Source organism: Fundulus heteroclitus, chromosome 23 (assembly GCF_011125445.2).
Source record: "Fundulus heteroclitus isolate FHET01 chromosome 23, MU-UCD_Fhet_4.1, whole genome shotgun sequence".
Taxonomy (NCBI): Eukaryota; Metazoa; Chordata; class Actinopteri; order Cyprinodontiformes; family Fundulidae; genus Fundulus; species Fundulus heteroclitus.
The window spans coordinates 6,846,437-6,862,559 of NC_046383.1; the positions used below are offsets into that span (position 1 = coordinate 6,846,437).

General features: G+C 38.1%; 2 protein-coding genes across 3 annotated transcripts; one reads left to right on the top strand and one right to left on the bottom strand.

Moving 5' to 3' along the window:
- Nucleotides 1-1,950: 1,950 nt before the first annotated feature.
- Nucleotides 1,951-7,467, top strand: stard14 (START domain containing 14). The gene is made up of 7 exons (XM_021316065.2): nt 1,951-2,095; nt 2,172-2,335; nt 3,860-4,007; nt 4,292-4,395; nt 4,534-4,651; nt 4,742-4,794; nt 6,346-7,467. The coding sequence occupies exons 1-7, from the start codon at nt 2,047-2,049 to the stop codon at nt 6,550-6,552; spliced, it is 843 nt and encodes a 280-aa protein (XP_021171740.2). The 5' UTR covers nt 1,951-2,046; the 3' UTR covers nt 6,553-7,467.
- Nucleotides 7,468-10,670: 3,203 nt separating this feature from the next.
- pdzd11 (PDZ domain containing 11) lies at nt 10,671-15,832 on the bottom strand. Of its 2 annotated transcripts, none has more exons than XM_021315988.2 (6): nt 15,727-15,832; nt 15,259-15,366; nt 12,769-12,909; nt 12,564-12,662; nt 11,537-11,597; nt 10,671-11,062 (listed from the first exon to the last, which is right to left on the bottom strand). In XM_021315988.2, the coding sequence occupies exons 2-6, from the start codon at nt 15,349-15,351 to the stop codon at nt 11,028-11,030; spliced, it is 429 nt and encodes a 142-aa protein (XP_021171663.1). In that variant the 5' UTR covers nt 15,352-15,366; nt 15,727-15,832; the 3' UTR covers nt 10,671-11,027. The 2 variants fall into 2 exon arrangements, with proteins under 2 accessions (XP_021171663.1, XP_012717182.1); XM_012861728.3 differs by having other exon boundaries at nt 10,672-11,062; nt 15,723-15,826.
- Between the last annotated feature and the right edge of the window lie 291 nt (nt 15,833-16,123).

A 16,123-nucleotide genomic window follows, 5' to 3' on the forward strand; every position in this document is an offset into this window, starting at 1 on the left:
GTTTTTTTCTCTAGGATCCTTTTTCTCTGGGATCAGGCCACCCTGGGCTGCAGACTTATTTGGCTTTCCTGATTTGCCTTTAGGAAATATGGACTTGTGCTCTTTGCTCTAAAGAGTCATTGATTATCTGCAGAGTTCCTCTTCAGCAAGAACCGTCACTCGTGAGTTACAGAATGTGCTAGTTCGTGTAAAACTCACAGCACTGATATCAGGCAACAGTCTGTAATAAAAACTGTTTGTTTTCAAATGATTGGAAAAAATCAAGGACTCTTATGTGTGATATTAAAACTACTGAAACACCATCCCAGATAACTTAGTGATAACTTAGTTTCCATGACTGCGTGTGTCTGAAATCCAGGCATGCGAGCTGCTTCTACAAACATTTGTGAAAGGATTGGTCGCTCCAAGGAGCTTTGTGAATTCAAGCGTGGGTCTGTGACAGGATGTCATTTGCACAACAAATCTGTCTGCGTTAGCCATGAATGCCACGAATCTGGGCTTTATAAGGGAGAAGCAAGATGGAAGCCATAAAAAGTTATATTTGCCACAAGCCATGTGAGAGACGAAGCAAACATAAACAACATAAAAATGCTCTGAATATGAGAAATTTTACTTTTTGCCTTTTTCTTTTGGGAAAGGAAAGGTGATCAAGGTAAATACTGGGTAATCCTGGAAGAAAGCCCATGAAAGCACGGGGTGTCTGATTCTGGCGACGTGCCTGTGTCCAAAACAAATGGGTAAACTGTCTCCTCATCATACAGCCAGGTTCTACAGAGTCCCTCTAATGACCTGAATGTTTTATTCAGGTGTTCTGAAGCAGAGAGACATGGAAAAGTTGCAGGACACCAGGCCTTGAGGAGTGGAGTTTGAGCCCAGAGTCTGGAGTCTAATGGCTGAAACCTCCTGGAGCGATGGTTCACGCCACCATCTAAAAGGAGAACAACTCCTAAGGAGCCAGAACAGAAGTGGTTTACATTAGTAGCTAAATTAATAACTTATATTACTGTACAACAATGAAAGGAATTGCTTGATTTACAATTCCAGCTCATTTTATACTACAGAAAGGGACTTTCTGGAGATATTAAATGTAAGTCAACAAAATATTTAATCATATCAGTTTGTTTTTCATTTAATGCTTGGATCAAATTTCCTCAGCAGAATGGCACTAAAACTACCAGTAATATCCTTTTTAGATTTTATTTTCTTGTCATTTGGTTGGAAACTGAGTGCTTTTTGTTTTCTTTACATCATTTACCAAAGCTTTCTGTTTTTCTTTTTTTTAACACCTTAAAATAGGAAGAAAAATGTTGGTTCTTTAGAAATTAAAAATTCCCTATGGTATCTATTTATCAAATTATAAGTTGTCATTTTTCATTGCTCTGAACAAGTTTTATTCAGCTGGACTAAAGTGGAGGGAAAAAATAATTTTTTTATGGTAAAGGTTGCAGACTCCTGCTATTAATCCACGTTTATCAACCACTGATTCAGCAGAAATTTCACAGTTCTATTTGATTAACAAAAATTTAAAAGTTTGACAGAAAAACATATCCGTGATTAAATCAATAAATACCCTTTCAACTAACTTAAAAAATTGTTTAAATTGAAAATATGTCTAGTAAGTATTAAAACAGACTGGGTCTTAATACATTTCTACTTCAAACTATCAACTGAAATCCATCCAAATAAAGCAAAATAAAAAATAAATACATTTAGTATGCAAACAGTTTGTTTTAAAAGTACTCTGACTGGATCTACCCTGTGTAATCCTCACACACCCTAAGACTGAAAATACTCTGGCTGTCTTGATGTCTGCTGGTATCAGTTTCGACCTGGAGAAAGGTGTTTTATTGCTTGAATTAAGGTGGATTTCAGCACTTTGTTTAGACCTTTCTGGTCCTGTCTGGGCGGGGCCTGTCATTTTTTCCCGTCTTTACGCACACCTGGATTCCGGAAGCGCTCGCACGTCAGTAGGAGAGGCTGGTATTGTTCGGAGGAATGGCTCAGGAATCCTGCCCGACTTGATCGGTGATCTCCGCATGTCTATAAATGCGTCTCAGCAGACGGGCGGCCACAGTTGAAAGCCTTCACCTCTTGCGTAAGGATCACTTAAACACAACTGAGATTTATTTATTCTTTTTATTACACTGTTTACAACTTGACGACCATGTCAGGAAACTCGAGTATTTTGCCCAGTGAGGAGGCCTTCGAGGACTTCAAGAAGCAATGTTTGACCGGCGAGGACTGGCACAAAAAATATGACAAAAATGGGATGCAAGTGTGGGTCGAGCTGCCTGCGAATAAGACGAACAACGCGCCCAAAGTGCACAAAATCAAGGTGAGTCGGTTAAATGGTTGATATGGCAGGATGTTCGGTGCCACCTGCGTTAAGCGTGAACTCTGTTGGCTGAAGATGTTGCTTAGTTCTACTGCAGACTGATGATGCCAGACTTATTCTACTATATTAGGAGCTTGGAGGTCATTATCTGAAACATACCAGGAACTTATTTAGAACTTACATAGAACATAAACGTAACTTTCAGAGAATTTTAATAGAACTTATCAAGAACTGTCACAGAACCAACCTGTTCCTTTCACATAGCTTTCATATAACTTATCAGGAACTTTCACAGAACCTTTACCTGTACTTTGTTGGAACTTTCAAAGAACTTATCAAAAACTTTCACAGAACGTTTCCCTGTATCCATCATGGAACTTTCAAAGAACTTATCAAGAACTTTCACAGAACCTTTACCTCAACTTTTTTGGAACTTTCAAAGAACTTATTAGAACTTTCTTGGAACTTATCAAGAACTTTCTTGGAACTTTCAAATAACTTATCAAGATCTTTAACAGAACCTACCTGTTCCTTTCACATAGCTTTCATATAACTTATCAGGAACTTTCACAGAACGATTACCTGTACTTTGTTGGAACTTTCAAAGAACTTATCAAAAACTTTTACAGAACGTCTCCATGTACCCATCATGGACCTTCCACAGAACTTTTACCTGAACTTTCTTGGTACTTTCAAAGAACGTATCAAGAACTTTCACAAAACATTTACCTGTACCCATCATGGAACTTTCAAAGAACTTTCACAGAACCTTTACCTGTACTTTCTTGGAACTTTCTTGGAACTTATCAAGAACTTTCAAAGAATCTACCTGTAGCTTTCATGGAACTTTGATAGAACCCAAACTTTAACAGAATTTTCGCTTAACGTTTATAGAGCTTACCAGGACCTGTCACTAAACTTAGCTGCTATTTCCATAAATGTTCATGTACATTTCACGTAACTTTAATAAAACATATCTGATATTACATTTAACTGTCATAGAACCTGCCTTGGATTTCTACGGTACTTGCTTGTTGTTTTTTTTAGCATCCCAAGTTACATGTAAGTCCAATAATGGTTACAGGTAGTTTACATAAAAGGGTATCATATGTTCAAATGACTGTTCTACTAAAAATTAAATTAAAGGCATGTAGTAGGCCACTTTTGTGTCTACGTTTTTAGTACCTGGTAAGTTCCATGAAAGTCGCAGGTTGTTTTTCTGAAAGGTACAGGTAAGTAACGCAATAGATATAATAAGAGATTACCTTCTGGAATTTGCCTATTCTTTAACGTTCCAGAAAAGTACAGGCGGTGATGTGTAGATCTTTGGGGGGGGGGGGATATTAACATGGCATTTATTGCGCAACTATTCAGAGTGATCAAGTACCTGCAACAGTACTTAATTATATTGACGTCTTAGTAATGTTTGTACACTCATGCACTGCTCTGTTCCATTGCTGCTTTGTGAGTCAAAGGTTTGGAAACCAGCGTTCTAAGTTTAATAACCTTTTGTTCCTGTTTCAGTGTAAAATGGCCATCAATGATGTGTCGGCCGCCACCATGTACGACGTCATTCACGACGGTCAGTACCGTAAGCTCTGGGATCCCAACATGCTGGAGAGTTACGACGTTGCCCGGCTTGCCGACAATGCCGATGTGGGCTACTACTCCTGTAAGTACTCCCGTCTGCTTACTTTCCAGTTCTATCCCTGTTTCTGTATCTCCTTATTTATAATCTCTAGCTCTAACCTCCTCTGTGGAACATCTTCATCAATCCTTCAACATTAATCCTTCAACAAACCTGTTGATCCTGTTTTCACTTTCCCATGAAGGCTGAGCGGCTTCTTCTCGAACCTGCCGTATTTATTGTCACAACACGTGGATCTGGAGCTGTTAGCAGTGATACATTAATGGAAACGTGTTTTTGTTTTTTTACTTTTTCTCGTCCATCTGCAGGGCTTTGTCCAAAACCCATAAAGAACAGAGATGTGGTGACTCTGCGTTCATGGCGGGTGACGAACGATGAGTACATCATCATTAATTTCTCCGTCAAATACCCAGTAAGCCTCCTCCTCCTCCAGAGAATAACATGGCAACCTTTTTGAATATTTTTGTTGCACTAATAATCACATGTCTGTTAATTGCTTAAACTAGCTAGCTCTTTTTAATATTTTTTTTTTTTTGTGGCTCGCTTACAGAAAATCCCTCCTCGCAGCAATCTTGTGAGAGCAGTGTCCGTCCTGACCGGTTATTTCATCAAAGCCACAGGACCAGAGAGCTGCACTTTCATTTATCTTTCTCAAGCTGACCCAAAAGGTGAGAAAATAGATCCTGAAAAAAAAACTCCACTAACATTTTTATTTCCTTGAGATATTTGTAACCCATGCATGTTTCTCTTTTTATTAGGTTCTCTCCCAAAGTGGGTGGTGAACAAAGCGTCCGAAGTCCTCGCTCCTCGGGTACGTTAAGCCACAAACTCAAACACCTTAGACAGTGGAGTCAGAGTTGACGAGTTTTCTGTCCGCACGGCAAGTGCGTGTCAGCATTTCTGCCGATGAGGGCTCGTGTCCGTGGGGAGAACATAAAACGTGCACGTGTGTGTTTCATGACAATGGTAACCATAGAAGCACAACTGGAGGGCCTTGTCCAGGTAAAACTGGCTGCTGACAAAGGAAAATCTCAGCTCTAGGTGTTGCCGGGTCGCCCAGCAGAACCCGTTCCCCCGGGTTTCAGATCTTGTGTCAGTTGAAACTAGAGCATTGGGTACAGGTTTTTGCAGCTCCTTGTATTGAAAGAGAAATGCGGAGCTTGGAAACAAATGGCAAACTATCCACGCTGCCCTTAGGAGGAATGTAGACCATAAGCTTTGAATGGGAGTTATTACAACTTCTGGGCTGTTTTGGCTTGATTAAAGCATAAAATAACCAAACAAATATTTTGCTTAACCCACGTAGATGTACCGGCCCTTTTGATATTTAATCCTTTTGACTTTTTGTGTATAAAGATATATATTTTCTAAAGCCAGGGTCTGGTCATTATGTCCCTTCATCATTTCTTTCTTAGTTTACCAAAACGTTGGGTAGGAAATCACAATCTTTTGTACAAACAAATTGTCCCGTAACAATTCTGTTCTTCTAACAGTTTGGATCATTAATAAATGTTGGTACCATGGTTCTGAAAAACCTCCACATCTTGTTGCTGGTCACTTTACCTCTTCATTATTTATTTTTTTACTTTTAAACTTTTGGTTAACCAAAAAAAAGCTGGATATAAAAACAAAATGACATCGCATCAGTGCATACCTACATTGAATTAGTTTTATAATGGAACATCCACAAAGTAAGCTTCTATAATTCAATCATAGCTTAGGTTATTATACGAGAAGGATATTTTGTTAAAGGTATCTAATTTCTCATACTGACAAAAGGTTTCTCAGGTATTTTGGTTAGATCAGGGGTCATAATCTGGTATATTTCATAAACAAATGGAGACCAGAGCCACAAGCAATGGATATAGGTTCCAAAATAAACTGATATACAATATGTACAGTTAACATACATTATATGCAATATTTTAGAGTTTTTAGGATAATTTGTCTCTCATAACTAGAATGAGTAAATGCTTTGCTCTCGTGTGTAAAATAGAGGAACAAACTTTGCCACAGCCTCTAACTCCAGATGTTTTGATGGGAGTTTTCTTTGGTCACAATAACCACCAATTTTCATAAAAGCTGCCTTTTTTTCAATTTATGTAATCCAGTCAAAAAGAGACAATGTAATAAAGCAGGTAAATGAATGCATTTTTAAACCAGTTGGACAAAATGTTTTTTTTTTTTTACCCTTTCATTTTCATTTGATGAGTTTCTCACAATCTACATTCTAATATAATTGTCAGTGATCTGTGGCCACCCTTTTACCTTGAGCGTTGTGAGCTCAAAGTGGAGGAGTGGTACAAATGTTCGCCGTCATGGTGCAAGCTCTCTGATCGTCCATCATCTCTGATCTCCCCAGGTGATGAAGAGTGTGCACAGGGCGGGAAAGGACTACCCAGCGTGGAAAGAGAAGAACTCCCCTGACATGAAGCCCTGGCTCAACCCAAAGCAGAGCACCCTGCCCATGATGGATCCCACCGAGCTGTCCCTGCAGAGAGCGGACTCGCTTGAAAATGTGGACGAAACCTCCAAATGTGACGCCCAGGAGTCCGAGGACAGCAGCTAGAAATCACACGGAAGGAAAAAGGAGGAATGGTGGCCAGAGAGGAATAGACTGTATATATTTTTTTTTTTTTTTTTTTTAAAGAAAGACTTCCAGACTCCCAGCTCTCTGTGAAATCACCTAAATCCTTCTGCTTGTCGTATCGGTGTGCCTTAGGCGAGTACGAAGAGCATCTAGTGTTTACAAATGTCTTAATGCAGAAAAGAGCACAGATCAAGGTGCCATTCACCTCCATTCAATCTAAGCTTGTGTACAGGAACAGAGGTGGTGGATACTTAAAGGCAGGACAACAGGTCATCTTCCAGGGTATATATTTCCTACCTATGTAAAACACGCACATTTGAAAGGAAAGGGAGCAGAGCTATTAAATATTGACTTATTTTTTGCCGTCTGTAAGCTAAAAATAAGTGCATGCTTAGTCCTAATTCCTAAAACACAACTTTTGGTTAAAACCTCAGACGGACAGGTATCGTAGCCCCTTTATTCGTAAACTCCTAAGTAGGGCCAGTTAAAAGATTTCAGGTTAGTATGCCGACAGTTTTGAGTAGAATGCATTTTAACATTTCTTTTTCTTTAACCAGAAGTACATTTTTTTTGACCGTTTGATTTGTGCCTTCAATGTGTAATGACGAAATTGTGCAATCAAAAGGAGTGCAATGGAGTTACAGAAGCTGAACTCTCTTTGGCTCAAAGAGAAAGAAACATTTAATGTAAATAGCAATGTCGGTTCACCATCTGGGTGTGGTTAGAACCACGATTTGTTTTTAATGTATTTATTACACTGAACTAATGAAGCCATGATTGTAGTGACCACCCTTCTTGGCTGAAGTTGGACCTCTTCCCTTTTTGATGTTCTGAGAATATTCCAGTGTGACCTTGTAAAAAATAAACCTAACAAGGGTTGACATACCACAGTAATCGGTGCCGTTGACTGCATTCTTCTCATAAGGTCGGTTTCTCCAGAGACTTAAGTGGAACGGGTTTTGCCACTCGATCAAGAACAAACCAGTTCTCAGCTCTGATGCAGGAACTTCAGGTATACAGAAATAGGTCACAAGAGTTTGAGCCGCGGCTATTCATCTTTTCTGAGCCACATTGTGCATATGAAAGACGTCAAGTCATCATGAATCAACTGCAAACCAACCTAAAATTATGCAATCTTTTGATGACAGTTTGTGCAAGTGCAGGGAGGGAAGTTTTCACAAATGTTTGGCAAACTTCTGCATTGCATAGATGAGTTTTTTTTCTGAATGTAGTGTGGCAAAAAAGCTTCAGTTTTTTTCTACAAATATATTCATATTAATTATGCTATGAAATTCACAACAAAATTATGGTAAAAACCCAAATTACCCACAAAGAAATATAAATGAATACATAAATTGAGTAATGTTGCATGGCACTGGGATTATGTATTGGGGAAAGCTCCAAAGCTTTAGTTTTTAAAGCGATCCTGAACCTCGTCAATGCAAATTAATCACATGGTTTGGTCCTGACTGATGGCCTATGAAAAAGTTTCTCATGACAGGGAAACACATTAAGCATGTTCAAAGTTTCACTAAACTTCTATGGCCACAGCCCAGGACTCCACTGCTGAGGAAAAAGCATGTTGAAGTATGTATAAAGCTTACTGCTCAATATTTAGACAAGCTAATAAAATACTGGGAGAGTAAAGAGAGACCATAATTTAGCTCTTTGCAAGTTATTTCACACCACGTGTTTGGAGGGGAAATTGCACGCCATATAATCCTAAAAACACAATGAAACTGAAATTTGTGTGGGTCGTTTTTCAGTGTAATGTACTGACTGTCAGAAGACTAATGATGAAATCAGGAATAAACCAATCAGGACACTTTGCATAATGAGCTGAACATAAAACATTGGGGGACTTTTCAGCTTAATGATCTAAAACACATAGCAAAGTAAACTGAATTGGTTTCAGAGAAAGAAAAGAATCACCTGACTTGAATATATTTAACAGCACAGTACCCCAGAGCCTGAGAGATTGGAAGATAGCTTGTGTGGAAGAACTGTCCAAAATAACATGAGCCATGCCTGAAACTAGTTACTCGAGAAGACACTCTGAAGCCGTCATTTACCAAAACAGGCTTTCTAAGTACTGATCAAGTTTCAAGATTTGACCCACATGCTACTTCTCCTCTTCTTTCACACAATTTATGTATGGATTACTTTATGAATTCTTTCTCTGTGAGTACCTGTATCATCAGTGACCTCTAGTGTAAAATTCCTGCCAACATCCTCTCTAGAAACACATTTAACAAATGTCGACATCTTAAAACACTTATCTCCCACTCTGTAAATTGCCTCTCAATACACAGCATTGACCAACTAATTGGCATTCAGTATTTTTTTTATTATGGTAAAAAAAAAAAAAAAAAAAAAAACATATGAAGCCATGTTAACTTTTTGGCCCCTGACATATACAGTTTTAAAATTGTTAACAAGTCAAGGATGAAAAACTTTACACAAAAGGTATAATTACATTGTTCAATAAATACTTAGTAGACCAGAGATAAAGTTGATCAGAAGTCTTGGACTATTTGCTCTTACAGCTAACCAAAAGTTTACCTTCGCAAGCACATATTCCGCTAAAACAAAAATATTACCTTTGCAATCCTTGAATCAAAGCTAAATAAGGAAATTTGAAGAAGCTAATGCTAACCGCTAACAAACGGCTGTCAGTCTGTGTCACGTTTTCAAACAAAAGGTGTTGCATGCACACAAGGCACATGATGTTAGCAGCGCTTCATGTTTGAGGGGATAGTTGTTTTAGTTCAGGATAAATTACTTTTAAACGCCGGTGGAAGCTTATGAGAAGAATATCCTATCCCTCAGTGCCCATATAGCTGCATTTAGAAAAAAATCGTTGCAAGCATGTCGGAAACCCACTCCAGTGTTGCCAGGTATTGCGAAAGAAACAATCAACCAGCTCTATTAACTCTATCTTGTAACCAGTATAGATAAACAAGCCCAAAATCGCAAACAATAAGCAGATGTGGCAACACTGCTGGAAGCCCAGAACACAGTGCTGAAGGTTTCTGGAGGCCACTTTTCCCCTCTGTTACCACTTTTTAACAAACCTGGAATAAATCTTTTAGGGTTATTGTTTTAACATCAATAATATCATATAATGTGCACCATTTTTGAATCAAAAAGCATAAATTAAAAGTGGCTTCATCATTGTGTTTTCATCAAAGCTCGGTTACACAGCAGAGCATCATTTATAGAAAACAATCTAGACACCGGCTTCTGTTTTCGAGTAATGGGAGCCGGCCGCATCATAACAAGAAGAAAGGTAAGAACACAGCCATTAATATTTTTGTGGAACCGTGGCTGCTACTGCTTAAAGAAATTTGTGTGGATGTGTATTGATAGCCACTACAGTGACGTAAATGGCGGACGAATATCTTGTGAACATTATCATACTAAACACTTATCGAAACCCAATAAAAGTGGATACTAACCGATCCGCTAACAACTTCTAAACTAAGCGTGATCGATAATACGCTGAACAAAAAGTTAGATCTGCAATTGCGTATTTTCGTATTATCACAACTGTGCCCACCACTGCTTATAGTTTATGTTCCCATAAATAATTTTTGTTCCCAGTGTTTTAACCTCTAAATTCAACAGTTCATAGGTGTGCTTATACGTAGGGCTGGACGATAATTCAATAACAATATATATCGAACGACGGACGTCTATCGAAAGTTCAATTGAATAACAGTTCTCCTTCCTTTTGCATTCTAGCCTATCATGTAGGTTAATATTACACTCATTACATCCTCCCAACCAATCACAATGCAGACCCAGGAACCAAGCCCAGACCCATTTAAAGAGTTAAGGTGTTCTTTTTTCTTCTTTAAAAACTTGCGGTTTTGGTATTAAGTTGGTAGAATAAAGAGTTGAATTTGAATTCAGTGTTTGTGTGTTCTGTATCTAAAATAGGTTGATGAACAACAGCATAAAATGGCCAGGGCTGCACTTAAAATATATGTTTTCAATTTGTTAACAATTATCGATATCGATCAATATGATTTCTATTTTATTGATATGCTTTTTTCCTATATCGTCCAGCCCTACTTATACATACCATTTAGGACTTAAAAAAAAAAAAAAAGAGGAGGAGGGTGGGGGGGGGGCTTTTAAATATGTATAAACTTAAAATACTATACATGGATGAGAAATGTTTTCAGTATTAAGTTATATAAAACAATAATTTAGGTCAAAATTATACATTTCCAAATGCAAACTAAAAAACTGCATGGGATTGAACCCTGGCGCAGCACAAACCATCAAATATCGCAGTACATCAGAGAATATTTTGATAATTTTTAAGCACAACACCGAGGACAAATCTCCCTAACATGGAGGAGTTTGAATGAGACCCGCAATCAGTCATCTTGAAGATGCAACAGAGTACAAAACAGTCTGTAAGAGCTGAGGTACACCACTGCCATCTAGTGGACAGTTCTCTCCTTCTGTCTTTGGTAGTCTGTTGGAGGAACAAAGGACATAATTATTAAACTGGAAGCAATCTTATTATATAAACTTTTACCAGTATGAGATAAAGCAGGGAAATGCAGAACAGTTTTTTCCCTTAGATTTACAGCTTAGCATGTTGGGGTTGCAACAGGCTGGTATCTGCTGATAATCTTCCGACTCTTAACAGATCTGCTTTTCTATTCAATGTGCATATATATATATATATATATAAAGCATGGATAAAGTGTACAGAGGTAAATAAAGAGATGGATAGTTTATTCTTATAAAAACAAGGTACAACATTAATTGAATAGAGTTAAAAAAAAAACGTATCTTGCTATCATATTGTAGATCAGTCTTGCAGCAAGATTTTCAACACATTTTACCTAATAATCCAATTTTTTTATTCTTCTCCTGCTCTTCAAAAACAAACATTCACTAAATTAAACCAAACAAAGACATCTGTAAGAAAACAAACACTTACTGTAGGGAAAGAAGCGAACCTTCATCACGATTTCCCGAGCCGTCTTCAGAATCTCTACAGCCTGAAGAGGGTGACAAGTGTTATCTATCCGCCTCTGCTGACGGAGACGTATTTCACTGCATGTGTGTTACACTTTCAAAGTATGACCAAAGCTACTGTACATTATTTAACAGAGCAAAAGGTTAAACTGAGCTTTGTTGTAGCCCATTTTCCACTAACATCTACAAATACTGATGATACATCCTCAGACCTCACAAAAGTAATTCACTGCTGGTCCTAGGAGTGACTTTTGGACTTTTACCTGCATTACCATCCTTCTCACTGGGTGTGCAGTCAAGGTAAACATTGGTCTTTAAACAGTTTTCTTAGTCAAAGTTGCAGTTTAATCATTTATTTATTTTTAAATCATACCAAACAATAATAATAATAATAATAATAATAATAATAATTGTCTTTATTCGTCATTGCAACATGGATTCTAACACAATTTGTCCCACCCCACAGGGAGCAGAGGGCTGCCATTGTGTGGTCCCAGGGGACCACTCTGGGGCCAAAGGTCTTGCTCAGGGACAGAGTGGTGGTGTTTGGGATTCCAACCGGTGAACTTGCCTACTCCAACCACAAGGCCACCACCCCCCATAGCTATGGCTTTGGAAATTGGCAAGATCAGGATTTTCCTTTACCCATTTGTTGATTTATCAAGATAGAAATCATTTGCATAATAATAATAATAATAATAATAATAATAATAATAATAATAATAATAATAATAATAATAATAATAATAGCTCTTTTTACAGGTGAAAAGAACGTCTTTGGTTATTTTCAGTCTGAAAACGAAACTATTAAAAACATGTCAGGTTTTACATTGAAGACTAAATATGTAAATGTTGTCTTTTATATTAGGATAATAAAAACAGGTCCTAAGCAGCTTCAGACAAAGATTCAGACTGAACCTTCTCTGTACAGCCAAACTGACTAAACGCTGTGGTTAGTTTTAAACCTCACACGTTCTGCTGTGACTTACTCTCGAGTGCTCTATGTCTTGGAAATCCACATCATTTACAGAGAGAACCTGATCTCCTTCCTGCAGTCCTGCTCTGTGGGCGTCTGAATCTGGGACCACCTCACGGCACATAAAAGAGACACAGAATGTTAATTATTAACACAATATATGGGTATTTTTGAGGGGGGAGTGGGTTAGGGGGCACAATAAATACACCTGCACACACCTTGGATATAAAGATTCCCAACTGTGATGCCTTGCCCCCACGGATGTTAAAACCCAGCTGGGCTCCTGGAGGTTTCTTCAACACAATGGTGCGGGGCAGGAACTGGGTGAGCTCATTGTTGTAGTCTGGGTGATGGACCCTCTAATAAAGAAATATGCAGTGAAAACCAGATATTCACATACAGTCAGCTGGCATAAAAATGCAATTCAACCAAATTTTAAGGAAATATATGTGAACTTTTCAACCAAACAAGAAGATCTTCCCTTCATATCTAGAAATATTTTTGGTTCCCATCTGACTTAATACAGGAAAAGTTTAGTCTGATTCTGATTCACACAATTGTTTTTAAATCAGCACAAACTGACTGATGTAAGTTTAATAAAAAAATATATTTCCAATAAAACAGACCTTGTTTAAACAAGTAGTATTACAAGACTAATTTTCATTTTATTGTCTATTTGATAGGGGCAGATATGCAATGACACAGAAAGTGAGAAAGCAGTAATCCCTGGCTTGTATCAAAATGCTTCTAGCGTGAGCCAGTCTGCAGCACTTATCGCTTTTAAAAAAGCACTCTCTCTAAAATGCTACAGTAAATCCAGACTAATCTTGTTAAGTCATCTCTAACACTGTTCTTTCTCCTATAACTGCATAATCTAAACAAGTCTAAGCAGGACAATAACCATCAGCACTGTTATCTGATTTACCCTCTTTGCCCAAAGGTTAGTCAACAAGCAGAAAAGGTTGTTAGACCTGTCTGTACACCCATACTAATGAATTTAACAACTGTTAGATGTGATGATAGCAGAAAGCATCTTCAGCATTTTTAGCGAAAGATTCAAGGGAGCTGACATCTAAACGCTGACCGTAAAAGGACATCCCATCAATGAAAGTGATTTGGTTATCTAACGGCTGTCAAAGCAGCAAAACAAAGATCATTTTCTGTTATTGTTTCTAATACGTCTCAGAAAATACGTAAAAACTTTTTTGTTGTCATGATTGGGAGCATCTGGTCACACATCATCCCTCCTGCCTTTGACCCGCCTGTTTCGATGATTTTGAGTCTGTGACTTTTACTTCCCTGGTGGAAGTCGTCTGTCAGCAATTTAAAATGTGAAATATGTGTTTAACACAGTGGTGTTATGGCTGATTTTCAGAAACTTAGAACAGCTTCCATGCAACTCAATTCATTTCAGTTAAATTCAGTGTTTTTATGTGACCAACTATAAGACTTAATTTTCCCCACTTAAATTGTTTTAATCATAAAGGGATATTCTTTATGTTACAGTACAACAATTTATTGAAATTTTATAGTAACCTATTTGATATAAATCATAAAAAAAAACACTGATGAAGTTTTTCTGACAGGTTTATAAATGAATACAATTTATTGTAAGGGTTCTTCTTTAATTAAATCCTTATGACTACAAGGGCAGCATGGCATATAAATTGGAATGATAGTGTTTCTGCTGCTGGTTCATGTCACAGATGCTCCCCTAAGAAAAAGATTTTGCTGTGGACAGTAAATAATGCCCCCTACTCCAATCTACCGTGGCTGTTGTATCCAAGATCAAGGAACCAGATGTCTAATTTCTCGCCCGGGGGCTGTAATTGTAGCTGCCCAGTGCTGTGGTAGGATGCTGTTTTCCTACAACACTGAACTCTGGATCCAGTTATTTTATTCCAATTCAGCAGCTGGGAAAAGGCCGATTATTTGGAACCTGTACTGTTGCCAAAAAGCAGAATATTTATACAGATTGGTCACACCTTGACCACATTACCCTATGGCAGGAGGTGAAAACAGGTATTAAGGTATACCAAAAATTTAAGAAGTCATGTCAAAACTGCTAACATTTTCAGTTCCCGCTGCTTTAAAGTCCTTTCAATGACGCCAGGGGAAGACTGGAGCATACAGGAACACAGCACTGCAGCTTCTCTGCTTTCTGCTGCACACTACTGGTCAGCTGGCTGAAAGAAGGCTCTTTCAGACAGAAAGGAAATATGTCAGGATGGAAAATTTCAAGCGCAGAGCCTGAAATTCACTTTTTAAAGTAGGGGGGATTCTTCTTCTTCTCACTCCAATCAATGCACAGCATCAAAAAGTATCCATTCAGCTACTTGTGAGGTTAACTTTAGATCTTAACATAATCAGTTCTTACCTGACATCAATACATTATTTACAGTCCCTTTTAACCTTCTTCTGTAATGGTCATTACAGCTGCATCTCTTTTTGTCCCCACGCTCTATTTTTTTTAGCAGTTTTTTTTACTTCTTGGTTTTGTTTTGTTGAAATAAAACTCTTAAATTGCTCACTTTTAACACAATTGTTGAAATAAATTAGCTTTTTAATACTATTCAAATGTGTTGAGCTGTATTCGTAGATAGCAGTGGATTTAGCAAAACAAAAACACTACAAAAGATTGTAGCGCAGCTCTTCCTTCTCCTTCTCCAGCAGAAAGGTCCACCGGGGCTGTTTATGTTTGGGCTCACCTCCTGAGGAGGAATCCATGCCGGTGGGTTCTCGTAGGAAGGCAGGAAAACCACTGGGAGCTGGTAGTCATCATAAGGAATCTTCTGATCCATCGTTCATTTAAACGCCTGTCGAAACACAAGTTCGTCGTCACCATTTCACGTTTACCGTCCCTTTCATTCCGGAACACACAGCAGCGTTCCATAAGTAACACTTATGTTAAGCTTTCATAAAGCAGAGTACAGACATTTTTTATAAGTTACTTAAAACAACAACAACAACCACAAACGTATATGAGCTAGCAGGTGCTACAAACTAGATGCTAATTCACGCAACTTCGGATCGCTAAACCGACTTCCCAACAAACGTTCGTTTTAACCATGGCATGAAAGGCTATTCTGCATCTTATTATTGTTACACAAATTATAAAAAACATTCAGATAGCATAAACACAACATGAACAAAACAACAAAGATTATCTTACCTGCCTAAAAGCTAACAGTTCGAACTTCTTCTTCTTCTTCTTCTTCTTCTTCTTCTTCTTCTTCTTCTTCGCCTGTGTGTCCCGACTACAATCCAACTCTTTACCGCCACCTGCAACCGGGAGGGTGTATAATAGCTTTCTTTTCAAAACTTGTCCACTTATCAGACCGGTTTTTGACAAACACAATTCTGGCTTTGCTCTTTCAACACCGTCGTTTAGATTATCCTGTTTCAACAGGTCATTTCACAACCTGCATTCCAAAGCAAAGTCACCGTTTCCTCAAAGTGACAACTGTATTGTTCAGTTCCAGCTTCTCGGGAAATGAGCAAATATGTGAGGAGAGGACTGTGACGTTAACTGAAATCTAAAACATCTCATTTACTTTTTTCAGTGTATCTCTG

What these genes read in the sequence shown, in the direction of transcription:
- stard14 (XM_021316065.2), top strand. Translation starts at nt 2,047, where the DNA reads ATGCGTCTCAGCAGACGGGCGGCCACAGTTGAAAGCCTTCACCTCTTG. An exon ending in CGATGTGGGCTACTACTCCT is followed by an intron (nt 4,008 to 4,291) that starts GTAAGTACTCCC and finishes GTCCATCTGCAG; the next exon opens with GGCTTTGTCCAAAACCCATA. An exon ending in TTCTCAAGCTGACCCAAAAG is followed by an intron (nt 4,652 to 4,741) that starts GTGAGAAAATAG and finishes TCTTTTTATTAG; the next exon opens with GTTCTCTCCCAAAGTGGGTG.
- pdzd11 (XM_021315988.2), bottom strand. Translation starts at nt 15,351, where the DNA reads ATGGATCAGAAGATTCCTTATGATGACTACCAGCTCCCAGTGGTTTTC. An exon ending in CATGGATTCCTCCTCAGGAG is followed by an intron (nt 12,910 to 15,258) that starts GTGAGCCCAAAC and finishes TTTCTTTATTAG; the next exon opens with AGGGTCCATCACCCAGACTA. An exon ending in GGTTCGCTTCTTTCCCTACA is followed by an intron (nt 11,063 to 11,536) that starts GTAAGTGTTTGT and finishes TTCCTCCAACAG; the next exon opens with ACTACCAAAGACAGAAGGAG.